The 21,317-nt window shown below is 36.8% G+C and overlaps 1 protein-coding gene across 1 annotated transcript in view; it reads right to left on the bottom strand.

The window, feature by feature from the left end:
• The window catches only part of CD2AP (CD2 associated protein), a 151,254-nt gene that overhangs the window by 124,110 nt on the left and 5,827 nt on the right, over positions 1–21,317 (bottom strand). The window contains exon 2 of the mRNA XM_050789018.1: positions 1,057–1,217. Within this exon, the coding sequence (XP_050644975.1) occupies positions 1,057–1,217 (161 nt within the window). The remainder of the gene's footprint in view (positions 1–1,056; positions 1,218–21,317) is intronic.

Here is a 21,317-nt window from a genome sequence, read left to right as displayed (position 1 = left end):
GAATTTCCACATGTTGTGTGAGGGACTCAGTGGGAGGTAACTGAATCACATAGGCAGGTCTTTCCTATGCTGTTCTCATGATAATGAATAAGTCTCACAAGATCGGATAGTTCCGTAAGGAGGAGTTTCCCTGCACAAAATAGCTCTCTCATTGCCTGCCACCATCCACGTACGATGTGACTCGTTCCTCCATGCCTTCCACCATGATTGTGAGGCCTTCCTAGCTATGTGGAACTGTAAGTCCAATAAATCTTTCTTTTGTAAAAAAAATAAAAAAGAAAGAAAACTAATACACAGAAAACAAGACAATTATAACTGATATGTAAATATACAGATACTCTTTACTCTTTTTTTTCTTCCTAAACTACTGAGAATTTTATAAGTTTGTAATTGATAAGAGTCCTAAAGATTGTTTTCTGGCAGAAGTGACTAGAATATTTACTAAAAAATGAATGTTTAGTAGTAGTTGAAGAAGACAGTTTGGGTGATAACTGCTACAATGCTGAAATACAAAAAGTATAACCAAATGCATTTTGTTGTCAAAAAAGCAACAAAAAACAATGAGAAGACCAGTGAGGTAACTGTCCTAGACTTCAGTTCAAAGTCTGCTGTCTTAGCTAACCAAGAGTAGACAAAATCACTTAACCTCTCAATCTAAAAACCCAGATATTTAAAATGGGGCTACTATCTGTCATAACTATTTCGTAAGAATACTACAGGCTGAAATGAGAATATATACAGCAAGCCTGCTTTATAAATTACTAAGTTCCACCCAAATGAAAGCTATTACTTATTTTAAAACAATCAGTAACCAGGTAGATACACACAACCATATACAAGCATATATACACAAATATATACATAGAGGATTACTATCCACTAGGACACAGAGCAACAATGATATCCATTATAGAGGTACTTGGACTGTATTTTCTCAAATGTTACAAAGAAAACATTTACCTAAAATATTTTAATTTTAAAAGTATATCCACTTCTTAACATTTAAAGATTAAATCTTATGAAGCAACAGCTAGAAATTTAACTGAAAATACTTACCTTAACAAAATTATCAGGGAACATTCCTCTTCTCCCATTTAGTTCTCCTTCTAGCCATCCTTCTTCCTGTAGTTTTTTCACATTCCTGATGATTTCTCCAACTCGAATAGTTAATTCATCGTCATGTACAGCATCATAGTCATACTCCACAATATAGTCAACTAAAAAAGGGGGGAAAACAAAATGTCTAAAATCTAATTCACAAAATACTATAAACTATATTAATAAACTTATAACTATGGAATCTATTTAGCAACAATATTTAATACCACAAAGACATCAGCAAGGCTTGTTTCAATTACTTTAAATATTTGGCTACATCAGCAAATTTCCTGAATACCTTAGTATAGAGTACAATACAGCTATTAAGTGGGAGCCTCAAAAGAAAAATAATGCATAATTCATGCCATCAGACACTCTTACAATCACATGCATATCCTTTGTAGCAGACAGAGTCTGAGGTGGTCTCCATGATCCCCACTTCCTCGTATTCATGTCCTGATGTAATTCTCTCTCTTTTACTGCCAATGTGACCTGTGATTGACCTCTAACCAACAGAATATGACAGCAGGGCATAACGTCTCACACCTGTAATCCCAGCACTTTGGGAGGTCGAGGCAGACAGATCACTTAAACTCAGGAGTTCGGGCCGGGTGCAGTGGGTCACACCTGTAATCCCAGAACTTTGGGAGGTTGAGGCGGGTGGATCACGAGGTCAAGAGATGGAGACCATCCTGGCCAACCTGGTGAAATCCCGTCTCTACTAAAAATACAAAAATTAGCCAGGTGTGGTGGTGGGCACCTGTTATCCGAGCTACTCAGGAGGCTGAAGTAGAAGAATCGCTTGAACCTGGGAGGCAGAAGTTGCAGTGAGCCGAGAACGCGCCACTGCGCTCCAGGCTGGCGACAAGAGCGAGACTCAGTCTCAAGAAAAAAACAAAAAAAAACTCAGTAGTTCGAGACCAGCCTGGGCAACACAACAAAACCCCGTCTCTACAAAAATGCAAAAACTAGCCAGACATGGTAGTGTGCGCCTGTAGTCCCAGCTACTTGGGAGCACTGCTTGACCCCAGGAGGTCGAGGCATCAGTGAGCCTAGCCTGGGCAACAGACTCAAAAAAAAAAAAAAAAAAAAAAGGATGATGACAAAGACAATGATTTGTATGTAATTACCTAAGGCTGTAATGCATATCTTAATAGGAGACTTTTTCCCTTGCTGGCTTTCAAGACACAAGCTGCTATGCTGTAAGCTAATCTACAGAGAGGGCCACAAGCAAGCAACTTAAGGAGGTCTCTGACTGACATCAGGAAACTGAGGCCCTTACTCCCACAACCCAAAAGTAAATGAATGATACGAACGAACACATGAGCTTGGAAGCAGACCCTTCCCCAGTAGAGCCCCAAATGTGAACCCAACCCTGGCCAACATCTTCAGTGCAACCTAGAAGAGGACCCAGCTGGCCATGCCCAGACTCTTAAACCACAGAAACTATTAGCTAATAAATACATATAGTTGTAAACTACTAAGTTTGTGTTACTACTGTATGTAAAAACATAAAACAAACTCTAAAGTGAAGATTAATATATATTTAATTTACCTCTTTTAATAACAGGATTTTAGATTACAGGATCACGTAAGCGTATTTTTAGTATTTTACAAGGTTCAATTTTTAAAAAGCATTAACAGCTTTCCTGGTCAAGATGGCAGACTAGCCATATCCCTATTCATCTTTTCTTCCTCTACAAGACTGATTAAAAAGAAAATACACACACACACACCAACCACCACAACAATCACAACCACAAACACCAAAAAAAAAAGGAAAGTGAGTATGGTCAGACATTGTCGTTTGTTAAACCAAGAGCCATTCCCACACATTGCCCATTCCCCTCCTTCCTTTCTCACAGAACCTTAATTTTGTTCAGTATTTTGAGACCCTGTATTTTACAGGCGAAGATTCTCTCAGCCCCAGCGGGTTACATATTCACTAGTCTAGGTATGTACTGTTCAGACACTAAGTACAATCAGGTCAGCTGAAAAATCTTGTGTTTAAATGCCAACTACAGTTGAGTAAGTGCCAGCATATCTAATTTCCAAAGAGGCAAAGGTCTAGAGATAGTCTACGTACAGCAACCTTAATCACATACAATTAAATATACACAGTGAATGGTTTTCAAATAAGCATGGGATGAATGAATTCTTTTCATTTTTATTTTTTTAATAGAGATGGGTGTCTGGCTATATTTATATTGCTCAGCCTGGTCTCAAATTCCTGGGCTCAAGCGATCCTCCCACCTCACCCTCCCGAAGTGCTAGGATTACGGGCGTAAGCAACCATGCCCAGCCAAGATGAATGAATTCTAACTGTCTTCTGGGAAAGTTTTACTTGACTTTAAAAACAAAATACAGGCTGGACTTGGTGGCTCATGCCTGTAATCCCAGCACTTTGGGAGGCCGAGGCAGGCGGATCACAAGGTCAAGAGATCAAGACCAACCTGGCTAATACGGTGAAATCCCATCTCTACTAAAAACATAAAAAATTAGCTGGGTGTGGTGGCGGGTGCCTGTAGTCTCAGCTATCAGGAGGCTGAGGCAGGAGAATGGCGTGAACCCGGAAGGCGGAGGTTGTGAGCCGAGATCGCGCCACTGCACAGCAGCTTGGGCGACAGAGTGAGACTCCATCTCAAAAAAAACAAGGAAGGAACGGCCTCCTGTAGACTTTGGATGTTCTTTAATGAGAATTTGATACCCACAATTGCTATAACCACTTGAGACGAGAAGAATAGCAGATACCTGATTTTTTTTTTTTTTTTTTTTTTTTTGAGACGGAGTCTCGCTCTGTCGCCCAGGCTGGAGTGCAGTGGCCGGATCTCAGCTCACTGCAAGCTCCGCCTCCCGGGTTCACGCCATTCTCCTGGCTCAGCCTCCCGAGTAGCTGGGACTACAGGCGCCCGCCACCTCGCTCAGCTAGTTTTTTTTTTGTATTTTTAGTAGAGACGGGGTTTCACCGTGTTAGCCAGGATGGTCTCGATCTCCTGACCTCGTGATCCACCCGTCTCGGCCTCCCAAAGTGCTGGGATTACAGGCTTGAGCCACCGCGCCCGGCCTACCTGATTAACATAGAAGAGAAAAAAGATGAAAATGATCTGCATCTTTGCTGGATTCATCAAACTGCTAGATTAACCACCTTTAACTATAATACCTTGAGATTCGTTACATGAAGTAGTTTCTTAACTTTTTAGACAGGATTTCCATTTGCAGCTGAAAACATCCCAACATGATTTAAGGGACCCGGCAAGAAATGTTAACAAATGTCTGAAAGTGGACGCACAGCTGATAAAGCCAAGAAGAGGAAGCCTAGAGAACTTAAGAGAGCTATAAATGAAATACCAAACTGCTCTGTAGACCTCAAAAACACCAGAAATTCAGAAAACACAGGCTCACATGAAATGCATGCAGGGCTAAAATAAGGGAAATTACTCAATCTCTATAAACCACAATAATTCAATGAGATAAAATGCTAAATAGTATGGCATTTTCCTTCCAAAGCAAAAAACTGAAGGGTTAATCTACAAAATAAAAATAAAAAATAGTTTAGGGAAACTAGTACAGCTATTATGGATGAATGCTGGTTTCTCAGAGCAATGAATACTGAGAAATTCAGAGGCCCCCAAAGCAATGGGCAGTTCCTGACTTGCTAATTCCAAAATAAAATTCTTAACATCTGCAGGGGCAGTGGCTCAGGCCTGTAATCCCAGCACTTTGGGAGGCTGAGGTGGGCAGATCACCCAAGGTCAGGAGTTCGAGACCAGCCTGGCCAATATGGTGAAACTCAGTCTCTACTAAAAACACAAAAATTAGCCGGGTATAGTGGCAGGAGCCTGTAATCCCAGCAACTCAGGAGGCTGAGGCAGAAGAATGGCTTGAATCCGGGAGGCAGAGGCTGCAGTGAGCCGAGGTCACGCCATTGCGACAGAGCAAGACTCTGTCTCAAAAACAACAACAACAAAACTCTTAACTCCTACCCACATAAACAGAGTTCCCAATTAGCTTTTTAACCATTTATTATTTACTCTTACGAGCAGACAATAGTTGATCATGAAAGACCCATCATAAACTGAAAAACTACTTGGAGAAAGGGTAAGCAAGGGTGGGGAGTAACAACAGAGATGGGAGAATGGTTACATGCAGGGAGACTAATCAAATTTTAAATATTTCAAGGATAATGGAAGCTAAGTTTCTCTATGTCAGGGAAAGGAGTTACAAACATATATGGAAAAAGCTACTTTCAATCCTGTGATATTGAATTGTAATGAGCAGTATCAGCATGAACTTAACAGTTCTGAATACATAACATGGAGAAATAAACAGATACAAATATATGTATACATGTACATATATACAGATACACATATAATCAACACACACACATATACACATACACCCTAGCTCTGTCCAATGAATGGATCTGAAACCAGCAACATTCCAATGGTAATGAGCAAACCAAATGCCAAGACTTCATAAACACCACCTACTACTAAAAGGAATCAGGACTCTTTAGGAAAATGGCCAATTCCAAGGCTAAGCAGGAAAAGTATAAGATTAGCCTGGAACATTTTGTTGTGCCAGAAAGTAAGGAAGTTGTCAAAAAAATGAAATGGTATCAAACTGACGCACAGAAGTGATATCAAAAGGGTCCTTACTGGCCAAATCAGGCCATTTTGAGCATCAAAATAATGAAATTAAAAGAATATACCCCACTGAATAAAATAAGCCATGAGTCCATACAGATTACAAATCAATGTTAATTTCTTAAATGTTATGGTTGTATTGTGATATGGTCCTGGTTTATTAAAAAAATACACTAAAATACTTGTATGAAAGATATCAGTCAGGAAAAAAATTATTTGTGCTATACATCTAACATTTCTACAACTTTGTGATTACTTCAAAATTAAAAAGTTAAAATACACGCACAAATGTATATCCTCAAGAGATGTAAAGTTTCTAAAAGGACAGAATGCTTTAAGAAGTGAGAAAATTTTAAATTTTTTAAAGTTTATGTCTTACAAAATATCTTACTGTTTTTTGAAGAGGTGGAGACAAATCCAAGAAAATGTTCCAAAACAGGTAAAACAAAGGCACAAAGAAAAAGATGAAAACAAGGAAAAGGCACAATCAATCTAACATCCAATTAACAGAAATTCAAGAAAGAGAAAAAAATGGGGAATTAACCATGAAATAACACAAGAAAATAATCCTAAAACAATCTTCAAATGGAAACAGGTCTGAGGGAATCCAATGAAATGAACAAATTTTAAAACATATTCATATTCAGTGAAATTTCATAATAACAATAAACAGATCCTAGAAAGCTCTCTGACAAGAAATAAAAATTTCATCTACAAAAGATTAAGAATCATTTTGGAACACTTCTCATTGGCAATACTGGATTCTAGAAAAAGAAAAATTAAAAGTCACTGAAGTATTGAAGTATTGTATACTCTGCCAAACCAGCAGGCAAGCATAGGATATAACATTTTCACACATTCAACAATAAAGAAAATTAACTCCCACATATGAAATTACATAATGTTATGCAGCAAACTTAAAATATGAACCAAAACAGAGGAAGACATGAAATCCAAGAAATAGTAGCACCAACCTCGGAATAAAATAAGCACTAAACTTGCAGCTGTGCAACAAATCTAAGGAACAAACAGTCTATACTAAATAGGAGACACAAAGTTCTAGGAAGTATCTGACAGAAAAGCAGCATGGGGTACAAACTTTGAAATTGTATGCTATCCTTATAAATCTGGAACTCAGAGAGACAGGAAAGTCAGTTAAGGACAAAAAAACTAAAGATGATTAGAAACTTTTGGAAAGGCAAAAAACTGTACAATGCTGAAAATGCAATTGGCCGGGTACAGCTGCAGCTCACACCTGTAATCCCAATACTTTGGGAGGTTGAGGTGGGTGGATCCCTCGAGCCCAGGAGTTCAAGACCAGCCTGGGCAACATGGCAACCCCCATCTCTACAAAAAAATACCAAAAACATGTAGTCAGGAGTGGTGATAACGTGCCTATAGTCCCAGTTACCGGGGAAGCTGAAGTAAGAGGATGGCTTGAGTGACAGAATGGCTTGAGCCCAGAAGGTGGAGGGTGCAATGAGCAGAGATCACATCACTGCACTCCAGTTTGGGCAACAGAGCAAGACAGGAAGGACAGAAAGGAAAGGAAAAAGGGAAGGCAACGGGGAAGAGTAAGGGAAGGAAAAAAGGAAAGGGGAAAGTGAAAGGGAAAAGGGAAAGGAAAGGGAAAAAAAAGGAAGAAAAGGAAAGGAAGTAAAGCAAAAAAGAAAAGGAAAAGGAAAGGAAACAAAAAAGGAGAAAGGAAAAATATAATCATCATATGTACTACTTGGCTTCACAGTAAAAAAAACACTACATGGTCATAATAATGTGAAAGTAATTATTTTAACTTTGACAATTATTGTATAGCAAAACAAAAGGACCAAATTATGGCTGTAGAACAAAATATAAATGTTAACAGCCTTGATATTATAAAGGATAATAATTCTGAAAAAGAACTGAAAGAGGGAGGTTGGTAAAGGAAAGAGTAAAGGGATGAATATCATTATCATACAAAGTGCTAAGTCCACAAATACTCTATTAGTTGCTAGAAAAAGAAATAAAAGTATAAACCCTTACTATGTTCGGATAAAGAGAAAACGTGAGATTGTAAATAAGCTAAATATTTTCAAGTTAAAAATAAACCAAAATCAACAACAGAAACTAATTATTTAGAAATACGAAAGCCAAAACATTAAAACAGATAGATTTAGACAGTGTTTTCCCTATGGAGAATGAGAATAGGAGCAGAGAACAATGAGGCAAGGAAACAGTGTTTGTTAAGTCATTTAATATGTTTTGTATTTGTATATCATGTACAGAATTACTTTGATGAGATTTTTAAGCAGTAAATATTAAAGTGGTTTGTTCAATATTACAGCAAAAACGTTTATAGCACCACAAAACTGTATACATGTGTGATAATTAAGTTCATTGAGTCAAAGAAAATCTATTTTACTTCCCTTAGAGAAAATGCCATACGGTAAATAGGGTTAAATTCCCTGTTCTTTTAAACTTACTCACAATTAAGTTTGTAATATTAAACTGCAAGAAGTGAAAGACAAAGAGGAAAGAAAATCTTAAACAAAGGTTATCAGAGAAGCAACATTTAGACTAATGGGTGAAGCCAGAAGGCAGATTAGTATTTTAAATATGTGGAAAGAAAATACCTACAAATCTTAAACTCTCTATACCCGAGAAAATATCCTTTAAAAAGGAAGGAAAAATAAAGACACTTCTGACAAACCAGAAGTGGGACTTTGCTACACAAAAAGAAAACTCTGACAGATGTTCTCTGAGAAGAGCAAAGGAAAGAAAAAAGATTCAATATGAAGTATCAGCAATGTAGAAAGGAAAGCAAAAACAAAAGAAACAGTAAGTATACAGGTATACAAACATTGAATGAATAAAAACGGTAAATCATATAGGAAATTAAAAATACAGAAAGATTAAAATAACAAAGTAACAAAGTTGGGAGTTAAAACTGTTCCAAGATCCTTGTATGGTATAACAGAGTAAAGTTATTAACATCAGATTTGTATAAGTTGAGAATGCATGTAGTGATCACTAAAATAACAGAAAAAGCATAAAAATGCCAAAAATCGTGGGGAGAAAGAACAAACAAATTTTTAAAATACTCGACTGGCAGTTTCAGCTCCAACAACTGAAAGGCTTTAAAGTTATCACTCCCACCCTGACAAGAAAAAGGCTAAACCAACTGAAAATCAATTAATTTCCTCGGATCCATTAGAAAATTGAGGACACAGAGCAAACTACCACCTAAAGATATGGAGAGGAAGCAGGTAAAGCCAGAGAGTCATGGATGAGCTCTATTTATTACCTAGAGGAGAAGCTGCTGGAGCCATAAATTAGCAAGAACACCATTAGTCTCCTAGAGCAGTTCTAACAAACCACCACAAAGTGGGTAGCTTGAAAGAAGAGAAATTTATTCTCATCTTTCGGGAGGCAAGAGGGCAAAATCAAGGTATCAGCAGGGTTAGTTCTTTCTGGAGACTCTGAAGAATCACTCCATGCCTCTATCTGGCTTCTGGTGGCTGCCAGCAATTTTTAGCATTCCTTTGCTTACATAATTCCAACCTCTACCTCCATCTTGACATGACCGTTCCACTGTTATGTCTCCATCTCAAATCTCACCCTCTCCTTACTCTTTTCCAAGGACACTAATCATTCAATTTATTAAGAATTTCTTCATCTCTGAATCCTTAATCACATCTGAAAAGACTATTTCTCTCTCTTTTTTTGACGCAAAGTCTTACTCTGTCACCCAGGCTGGAGTGCAGTAGAGTAATTTCAGTTCACTGCAACCTCCACCTCCCAGGTTCAAGTGATCCTCCCACTTCAATCTCCTAAGTAGCTGGGACTATAGGGATGCACCAACATGCCTGGCTAATTTTTTGAAATTTTTCTGTAGAGACATAGTCTCATTATATTGCCCAGACTTGTCTCAAACTCCTGGGCTCAAGTGATCCTCCCATTTGGCCTCCCAAAGTACTGAGATTACAACAGGCGTGAGCCACCATGCCCAGCCAACTATTTGTAAATTTGTAACATTTACACGTATGAAGGGTTAAGACTCAGACATACCTTTTTTGGGGACAAAAATTCAATCCAGTACAAACACTTAAGTGGTAATTTTGATGACTTGCTGGAGGTTGACTGTGGAATAGCATGAAAGTGGGAAACTCCTAAGGGAATGCTGTCCTATAGGGGAGTCCCACACTTTTGTGGGTTTTATGGTACTGCCAGATTCTAACAGTAAAGAGCCAAGAAAAATCGCCTTATAGTTCTGGCAAGGAGGAAAAAAAAAGTAATCACTGTGAAATACAACCTGAGTATTCTCTGCAACAAAGGCCTACACTCCAGGGGAAAGACTGTCAGGGGCTTTATACCACCTAGGAACGGGAATTTCCCTGATTCTAGTCCGCTCCACAGCTCCAGGACATCGATCTACTAAAAAACAGAAATTTAATAATTAAGATTATAGTATATTTCCCCTCTCCCACATGCTACCACCACATCAATGAGGCTCCAGCATTTACAGCTGAAAGAGCTGCAAGATGCAGATTCTATCTGAGAAAGAGTTCTAAGGGAAACCCAAAGAAAGCAAGGAAGACAGAAACAAAGACACTACAGGAATGTGAACCCTCTGGCACCTACAGCTAGAGCAAACATTAAACACAATCCAACACCTAGGCAGATAAATATAAATACACTAACGATTTAACTACCGCAGTTCCTATTACCTAATAGGACATATCCAACCTTCAAAAAATTTCAAGTCATGCTAAGAAGGCAAGAAAAAGCAAGTCTAAAGAGACAAAGCAAGCATCTGAACCAGACTCAGATATAACACATTATTTTTTAGTTATCTGGCAGGAAATTTAAAATAACTATGATTAATATGCTAAGGGTGATGATATAAAAAGCAAACAACATGCAAGAAAAAATGGATATGGTAAGCACATAGAATCTCTAGAAAAGAAACAGAAGGAAAAGCTGGAAATCAAAAACAATACAACAAATAATCGATAACACTGACACATTCATCAGTAGACTATATATAGTCAAGGAAAGAATCAGTAAGCTTGAAGAGAAGTCAAAAGAAATTTTCCAAACTGAAATGCAAAGAGAAAAAGAATTATAAAAAAAAAATCCCAGGACAGAATATCCAAGAACTGTGAAAAACTTCAAGAGGTACAAACACACATAATTGGAATTCCAGAAGAAGATGGGAAACAGAGCAGAAGAAATATATGAACTAATAATGGCTGAGAATTTTCCAAAAATAGTAAGATACACCAAACCACACATCAGGAAAACTAAGAGAACAAAATTAGAATACAAACAAAAAAAAAAATCTACACCCAGATGTATCACATTCAATGGAAGAAAATCAAAGGCAGAGAAAATCTTGAAAGAAGCCATCACAAAATATCACCCTATCTATTGAGGTACAAGGATAAGAATTACAGTAGGCTTCTCATCAGAAAACATGAAGGCAAGAAAGCATGGAATAAAATATTTAAAGCATTGGGAGGAAAAAAAAAAAAAAAAAAAACACCAACCTAGAAATCTGTATCAAGTAAAACTATCCTTCAAAGGGAAAGAGAAATAAAGACTTTTTCAAACAAAAACAAGAATTCACTGCCAGCAGACCTGCCATGGAAGAAATGTTAAAAGAAGTTCTTCAGAGAAAACAAAAATTATACAGGTCAGAAACTCAAATCAATATGAAGAAGGAGCATAGAAGGAATAAATGAAGATAAAACAAAATAATTTTTTTATTCTTAATCGATCTAAAAGATAACTGCTTAAAAGTCGTAATAGTAACAATGTATTGCATGATTATAGCATACGAACAGGTGAAATTAACGAATGTCATAAGGGACAAGCGGCATAAGGAATACTCTATGGTACCGGCACTACATATGAAGTGTTGCAGTGTTATTTAAAGCTGAATTTAACACTACTTATAAATGTATATTGCAAACTCCAGGGCAAGCACTAAAAATAAAAATTAAGTATAACTGAATGTTAAAAGAGAACCTAAAATGGAATCATATAAAACGCTCAAACAGAAAAATGGAGAAAAAATAATGCAACCAAAAACTATTATTTGAAAACATCAATAAAATCAATAAATCTCTAGAATGACCAAGAGGAAAAAACAGAAGGCCCAAATTACTAATATCAGGAATAAAAGAGGGAATATCTCTACAGACCTTACATTCATTAGAACAATAGTAACTTGCGGCCAGGACTTCAAGGCCAGCCTGGGTAACATAGCAAGATGCTATCTCTACAAAAAACAAAAATACGTGTGTGGGGCAGCACCTATAGTCCTAGCTACTTGGGAGCCTAACGGGGAAGGATCCCTCAAACCCAGGAATTCGAGGTTGCAGTGAGCTACAATCACACATTTGCACTCCAGCCTGGGCAACAGAGCAAGACCCTGTCTCAAAAAAAAAAAAAGATTACAGGTGTGAGCCCCCAAGCCCAGCCTTCCATGTACCAAGGAGGCACCATCTTTGAACTCTCCTCACTAGACACCAAATTTGTCAGTGCCTAGATCCTGGACTTTCCAGCCTGTGAGCAATACATTTCTGTTGTTCATAAATTACGTAGTCTAAGGTATTTTGTCATAACAGCTTGAAGGAATTATGATAGAAATTCATAACAAAACTGTGTAGAGAGGAGAAATTTCTAAACTTAAAGTAAAATGGTCAAAGCTTCAAAGTAACTAAACTGGAAACAGGCAGTAAATACTTGCAACAAACAAGAAAATGAATTAAAAGCATTTATAAGAACCAAAAAAAGGAAATCTCAACTGAAAGCAGGTAATAGAAAGTAAACTACATTACTTAAAATGAAGTACAGCAAACTCTAAGAACTTAATCCTTACCTGAAAAAAAAGTTTGGCTTAAGTTGGTTCTGCTTGTGGGTGCTGGTTAGGCATTTTTTAAATGGATTTACTAGCTGTTAATAACTTTAAAAAAAAAAATCAGTATTTAAACAAAAAGGATATCTGAAAATCAAGCTTAAAAACCTTAAAGTCCATAATTTTTTAAATTATTACTTGCAAAAATATTGGTGGCAATATTATAAAAGATTTTCTACTAGTCTGCTTTAATAAATATGCATTATTTTGATAATAAAAAATCACTTCAAAAAAATAAACAACTTACACAAATTCCAAATAGGCATAAGTTGTATGGGCATTGACTACTTTTAATTCTTGTCAACACAATACAGATAAATATCACAATGGCATCTAACAGAGTCTGTCAAATTAACCTTACCTATGTTATACCACTGATCATAGTATATTATTGAGTATTAACCTTTATTACAGCAGATGACAAAATATAAAAAATTACACAAAAATATATTTCAGTATGAGGTAAAAAAATAATTACAAGCTTTACTCTCAAAGAAGTAGTAATATGATGAAAATAACGGTTCCACCTCTTATTTCCTGATTTTATATATATTACACACACACACTCACACCCAGGCACACATGTATCAGGAAGAAAGAAATATACGTATTTACTTTTTATTCCCAGGGCTAAGTATTTCTTACCACAAACCAAAAGACTTTACCATAATTATTCCCAGAACTAAATATTTATTATTTAGCATTTCTCAATGTCATTAATAACATTTCCTTATTTAAGTCCTCTAAAGTTAGGTACCAGATCCATTAGTCAAAATACTACTAATAAAAACGACAATATCATCCTAAAGTCCTTTTAATTACATATTAGAAATTCCATCATGTATTTTCTCAAGCTTGTTAAATACGGAACTGATAAGCAGCATTTCTTACATGTTTTTCAACAGAGATAAGTAAATCTAGTCATTCTTAAGATAGTGAACAAATTGCACACAAAACCCACCCTTCCTCTTTGTACTTCAAATAGCATACAAAGGTTTGCATAGTACAATGCACTCTTAGCACATACCAAAGAGAAAAAGAGAAGGAAATTTGATACAAGGAAATTTTTACACAGTATTATATTCTTCCTAATGTTACTAAATTAGAATAAGTGACAGATATCCACAAAAAAAACCTTAAAGTTTAAAAAACAAAAAAGATTTTTATCTCGAAGACTGATTACTTGAGACAATTCTAAAAACAAAGAAAGTACCATGTACATGTGATTAATGACTTGTCCTAAAATAATAAATCTTAAAAACAAAAAACATACAAAAATCTAAAGAGCAAACAAGTTGGAAAATTCAATTAAATATTCTCATTCCTCATCTTTATTCCCACTATTAACTTCAAAAAAAACTAGAAATTATTTTTAAGCATGTTTCAAGTCAGATCAAAAAAAAAAATACCATATGAATTGCCATCATAAAGTTTTATAGAACTCACCAAAAAACAACCCTAGGAAAACTTTTGGGTATGTAAGTAAAAGACCAATGTGTCACAGTTAAAATTTGTCAAAAGTCTCTTCAGAGGCCAGGCATGGTGGCTCTTGCCTGCAATAACAGCACTTAGGGAGGCCCAGGTAAGAGGACTGCTTGAAGCCCAAGAGTTCAAGACCAGCCTGGGCAATATGGCAACCCTATATCTACAGTTTTTGTTTTGTTTTGTTTTTAATTAGCCAGGCATCGTGATGGCACATGCCTTAGTCCCAGCTACTCAGGAGACTAAGGTGGAAGGATCACTTGACTCCAGGAGGTCAAGGTTGCAGTGAACTATGATAGTACCACTATACTCCAGCCTAGGCGATAGAACAAGACCCTGTTCCTTAAAAAAACAAACCAAAAAAAAGTCTCTTTAGAGAAAATAGTTACTCAAACAAACAAATACCAACCTACAGTTTTTAGATGATAAATATTTAAATTTCTTCATTTTTTAAACCACACTACGAGAGTCATTTCAATTCATATTACTTGCTTTGTTTAACTCAACAATCTTCCTTCTCAAAATGTTTTAAGATATAATTAAGAGAACGAGTTTTAAAATCAGACCAATGAAAGTTTGATTCTGTCTCCTCCACATCTTATCTCTGACTTGGACAAGTAACAATCCCTCTAACCTCATTTCCTGAACCTGAAGAATGGGAAGACTAATGTTTACCTCATGTTCTTGTGGGGAACTGAATGCTCCGTACATTCAGCCTAGCATAGTAAGAATTCCCTAAACATTAATAATTAAGTATCAACTAAAAATGAATTTTAAAATTACCAAAAAATAGGAAGTTGCTATATAAGAATTTCCCTCAGTTTCCAAACAGACTTCTATTTTTTAAAAAACTAGTCGAGTGCAGCCGGGCACAGTGGCTCACGCCTGTAATCCCAGCACTTTGGAAGGCCGAGGCGGGCGGATCACCTGAGGTCAGGAGTTCGAAACCAGCCTGGCCAACCTGGTGAAACCCCATCTCTACTGAAAAAAAAAAAAAAATACAAAAATTAGCCGGGCATGGTGGCAGGTGCCTGTAATCCCAGCTATTCGGGAGGCTGAGGCATGAGAATCGCTTGAACCCAGGAGGCGGAGGTTGCAGTGAGCCGAGATCATGCCATTGCACTCCAGCCTAGGGGACAAGAGCAAGACTTCGTCTCAAAAAAAAAAAAAAAAAAACTAGTTGAGTACAGTAATGAAAAGCAGGGAAGAGTAGAAAAAAGAAGTTCAGGCCGGGCGCGATGGCTCAAGCCTGTAATCCCAGCACTTTGGGAGGCCGAGACGGGAGAATCACGAGGTCAGGAGATCAAGACCTTCCTGGCTAACACGGTGAAACCCCGTCTCTCTACTAAAAAATACAAAAAACTAGCCGGGCGAGGTGGCAGGCGCCTGTAGTCCCAGCTACTCTGGAGGCTGAGCCAGGAGAATGGCGTGAACCTGGGAGGCGGAGCTTGCAGTGAGCTGAGATCCGGCCACTGCACTCCAGGCCGGGCGACAGAGCGAGACTCCGTCTCAAAAAAAAAAGAAAAAAGAAGTTCAATCTGTAGCTGACTAAACAATCGAGATAACTCACTACCTGAGGACCAAACTAAAGATTTTTAAAACATAATTAAGTTATATAGACAACTACAAGAACCTGTAAGAACAATAGCAGTAAGAATCATTAAAAATTCAGAAGTAATCATTTGAGTCTCTCCATGGTTCCAAGCATCCACCCAAAATAAACACATACAGAAAACAAAAATCTAAACTCTTCACTATTTTTTAAGAAACAAAGTCTCACTCAGTTGCATAGGCTGGAGTGCAATGGCACAACCATGGCTCACTGTAGCCTCAAACTTCCAGGCTCAAGTAATGCTCCCACCTCAGCCTCCCAACTAGCTGGGACTACAGGTGCATGCCACCACACCCGGCTATCTCTTTTTTTTTTTTTTTTTTTTTTAGGGATGGAGTCTTGCTTTGTTGCCCATGCTGGTCTCAAACCCCTGGTCTCAAGCAATCCTCCTGCCTCAGTAAATTCTCATAATCAAAAAATATTGAGCACTTGAAACGTGGCTAGTCCAAACTGAAATGTTATATAAATGTAAAATATACATCAGATTTCAAGATTTCTTTCATATATAAGAGAAAAGGTAAGCTATCTCATTAATAACTTTTTATACTGAATACATTATGAAATAATGTACTTTCTTTAACCCAACATACATTCAAAATATTATTAAAATTAATTTCATCTGTTCCTTTTTAAGTGTGGCTACTAGAAAATTTAAAATTACATATATGTAACTTAACCCAGTATGTCTCAAAGAATATATATGTATACTTGCTTCACAACACCTACCTTAAAGATTTTATCATTTTGGCCGGGCGCGGTGGCTCAAGCCTGTAATCCCAGCACTTTGGGAGGCCGAGATGGGCAGATCACAAGGTCAGGAGATCGAGACCATCCTGGCTAAAACGGTGAAACCCCGTCTCTACTAAAAAATACAAAAAACTAGCCGGGTGAGGCGGCGGGCGCCTGTAGTCCCAGCTACTCGGGAGGCTGAGCCAGGAGAATGGCCTGAACCCGGGAGGCGGAGCTTGCAGTGAGCTGAGATCCGGCCACTGCACTCCAGCCTGGGCAACAGAGCAAGACTCCGTCTCAAAAAAAAAAAAAAAAAAAGATTTTATCATTTTATAGTTCAAACATTAAGTTATTTTGAATGAACTCTTTAAACTAAAAATTAAGCCTTTATGCCTAAATGTGTTTAACAAGTTAAATTGGAGACCCATACAGAAATGTCTCTCTCTGCCAAACTTTCCCTTTATTTATATGCACGGAGTAGGCAATCAGCAGATTCACCTGACAAGATTCTTAACATCCCTGATTACTGATTCTCTATTAAAGGGATTTAAGAGCTTCACTGAGCCATACAGAAAGGATTAAAGAGTTTATTTCTAAAAAAAAGTTAGATCTCATCCATGATCTTGAAACAGTAATTTCATTAGGCAACATCCTATTAGTCTGTTTTAGGTGGACATATTTCAATATATTTAAATTTTGTATCATTTGTTAGGTTGGCCCTCTCTACCCAATTACTCCAAATTAAAGTATTATTCAATCAGACTTAGTGGATACATAGCAGGCTCCCAATTTTCTGCCAGTCAATACAAGTGTTAAATTTTGTAAGTACACTAAAATAAGTGATACAGTCTCCAGCATCAATGAGCTCAGATCAAGAAAGGTCATTTACACACTAAGAGAATAACAAAGAAGTTTTTATTTAAGTTTTAAACTATGAAGTTCTAAGCATAAGTTCAACTGCATTTTGTAGCATATAATCTAGGAATTTAGAATAATTTGTGAGAAAAAGGGTTACATTGAGATTTGAAATACAGCCGTTTATTTCCATTTGACACTCATTCTGAAAATTTAACAAATTTATTTTCATCATTAAACAAATTGTTTTGATCTGCTTCCTAAAATGTGTTTGATAAGAACGGCCAAATTAGTAGGTAAGTAAAAATGAATTCCTCTTAAATGGTTGTGCACAAATGCCCACACATACACCAAAACATGTTGTCAGGCAAAATACTCACCAGACTGCAACCTGCTACAGCACAACAGGAATTTTAATTAAAGTTTAAGGCAAAACTTGGATCTTAGGAGAACATACTTCTAAATAAACCGAAAGTTGTTTCTAACACAAAGAATGAGAAAACCCCTAGAGAACAGTATACACATTTGAAAGACCAACTTTAAATGTCTCCTAAAAACACTCTAACCAAGACTATGCAGTCTCAATTTTACAAATACAGTATATGAACTTCTACATTTACAATCCAAAAAACTTTGGCACTTGATTATTACAATAATCGTGATAAATACTCCAGGAATGACACTTTTAAAGTCAGTCTAGATGTTAGGTAAATACCCAGCCTCTTTAGTACTGGGAACACTGACAGGACAGTAAGAAGGATAAGACAGTTTTAATATTTCAGGTAAAAGTACACATCTCAAAGGATCAGCTCAAGAGAAGGCTTGCTTCATTCTAAAGACTCTTTGCCAGAAGTGGAGGAAAAAATACCTTAGCTACTGCCAGTACTCAGTATATCATCACTGGTCAAACTAATGAGCGATGAACAAATCCCATTTCCTTCAGTGCAGGAGTCTATATTCTAATATTCCATATACTTCTCCTATTACATTTTAACATTTCAGACATTGACCCTATACTCTCATTTATTTGTCTAATGGATTCACATATTAACTTCCATTGTTATTATGTTGTCTTACTCCTATCACATAAGCCATCCCAACACATTCATGACATTCATCAAAAACTGGAGGGAGGGAGAGGCAGAAGCATTTATGTCAGAACCCAGGGGTTGTGAGAAGTTTAAAAAAAAAAACATGTGATTCTAATAATATGCCCAATCCTTAACACTTGTAAACTACTTAAGGCACCAAAACTTTTATTTATCCTAAATCCCCAAGCATTTAACATGACTTTAATCACATTCCTCACATTAAGGAAAATACTTCTTGATTAATCTCTCATCAGCAGCTTCTTTGCTTGATGATGTGCCATTGTGACAGGCCCTTTTTCTTAATATTGGTGTTAACTGTAACTATCACCACACTTAAAAATGAAGTTATGCATCACTTAACAAAGGGGATGTATCCTGGGAAATGTGTCATAAGGCGATTTGGTCCATGTGTGAACATCACAGAGTGTACTTAAACCTAGATGGTACAGTACAGCCCACTACCCGCCTAAGCTATAGGGGATAGCCTATTGCTCCTAGGCTACAAACCTGTACAGCATGCTATTGTACTCAATACTGTAGGCAACTGTAACACAATGGTATCTGTATATTTAAACATAAAAAGGTATAGTAAAAATACAGTATAAGTAATAAAAATGATACACCTACATAGGGTGCACCTACCATGAATAGAGATTACAGGACTGGAAGTGGCACTGGGTGAGTCAGTGATTGGTGAGCAAATGTGAAGGCCTACGACATTAGTATACACTACTACAGATTTTATAAACACTATACACTAAAGCTAACTACACTTTTTTTATTTCTTTCTTTCTAATTTTCTTTCAAAATTAACCTTAGCTTACTGTAAGTTTTTTACTTTATAAACTTTCTTACTTTTTTGTAATAATATTTACAACACCAACACATTGTATAGTTGTACAAAAATATTTTCTTTCTTTATATCCATATTCTATAAGCTTTTTTCCATTTAAAAATTCTTTCCACTTTAATCTTTTTTGTTATAAGACACAAACACACATTAGCCTAGGCCTGCAAAGATCAGGATCATCAATATCACTGTCTTCCGCCTCCATGTTTCATCCCACTGGTAAAAAACGTGCATAGCGCTGTCATCACCTACAATAATAACGCCTTTTTCTGGAATACCCCCTGAAGGACCTGCCTGAGGATGTTTTACAGTTAACTTCTTTTAATAAGTAGAAGATGTACTCTCTAAAATAACAATTAAAAAACATAGTATAGTAAATATATAAGCCAGTAACACAGCCATTTATTGTCAATATATGTACCATATATAAATGTATGTATGTGCTACACTTTTATACAACTAGTAGTGCGGGTTTGTTGACACCAGCATCATCGCAAACACAGTGAGTAATGCGTTGCACTACTATAGTGGGATGGCTACAACTCACTAGAGAAGAGGAATTTTTCAGCTTCATTATAATCTTAGGGGACCACCACCCAATACGTGGTTTATTATTGACCAAAACGTTCCTAAGGGGCTCATGATTGCATTCTACTAGAAACCCCTAATGATTACACAGTCACACCCTTGGAATTATGCAGACACTGAATCATCAAAAAGAACCTAACCTAAGTGGCACTAATAAGGTACTAAAACAGATACTGGAATCCAGGCTCCCATGCTAGTCACCTCTGTTTTGCAAATGAGTTGAGAAATTGAACAAGATCATGATGGGAAGTTTAACCAGCTACACAGTACTTGAAAGATTATAAAATACAAGTCTACTGGAGCCACTGGAAAGGACAGGTTCTAGGAAAGAAAAAATCCGTAACAATACCTGACACTGGAACAACATCTTAAGCCATTATCAATTTAGAATAGTGAATTTTTTTAAAAGCAATGTTTCTTCTAGGGTAAAAGCACCTTTAAGTGCAAACAATTAGTAAATACGCTTTCAGTAAATCAAACAGGGTTCAATGAAAATGGTCAGGAAGAGTGTAGAACATCTAGGAACCTGAGACCTTCAGAAACAAAAACCAAAACATAACAAAAAAAAAAAAAAAAAAGAGGTAATATCAAGTTTAGTCCAAAGAAGAAAACATTTAGGAGCCCAGAAGGAAAATGCCTACTTCACTTGTGGTTAAAACCAAGGTTATGATTCAAAAATGAGTACAGCATAGTCTCGGGTTAGCGAAGTCCTAGTAAAATTTTATCTGTTTAAGAGACATAACAAATGTCTCTACTGTGAGCTACTGTCTAAGTATCTACCTAACGTAAGCCAAAAAAAAAAAAAGCAGGGAGGAGTGTGAGGGAGTATTGCCAAAGACAGGTACACACTATCAAAACAAAATTAAAAAAGCAACAACAGAAAAGGTCTTTCTAATAGCCAACCACCATTTCAGTGAAACCAAGAGACTCATAATTACTAATACTTTCAAGTTTTTTGTGCCTTATGTGGCCATTTATTATTATATTTACAGTTATAACTGCTTAACACCCTAAAGGATTGTGTACTTGTTTCTGAAACAGAAAGATAGGCTGAGGTTTTGTAATCTGCTTCACATTGGGTATGAAAGGAAAAGGAACCTAGATGAAAAAGAGACAGAGCAAAAAAAAAAAAAAAAAAAAGCAGGCACATCAAATCCCTGGGACCAAATAAACAGAGGGGGTGGCAATCTATACCCAGGGAATATCCTCCAGCGTTTGAGAGAGGATCCCATTTCACCCCAATAATTCTGGACCATTAGTACCATACTTACGGATTCAGCTACTAATGTAGACTACTAATGTAGTCCCAGGACAGAAAATATATAAGCTTAGGGGATCACTGTCTTGTATTACCTCTTGGATCATCCTAAATAATTCCAATAACTAAGATCACTTTTGTTCCTACAAATACCCACCTTGTACTTCTCCAATAAGAAATCCGGACCCTGTCTCATTTTGTTTC

Source organism: Macaca thibetana, chromosome 4, assembly GCF_024542745.1.
Source record: "Macaca thibetana thibetana isolate TM-01 chromosome 4, ASM2454274v1, whole genome shotgun sequence".
NCBI lineage: Eukaryota > Metazoa > Chordata > Mammalia > Primates > Cercopithecidae > Macaca > Macaca thibetana.
Note: the sequence above shows the minus strand (reverse complement) of the source record. Positions and strands in the feature narration are given on the sequence as shown.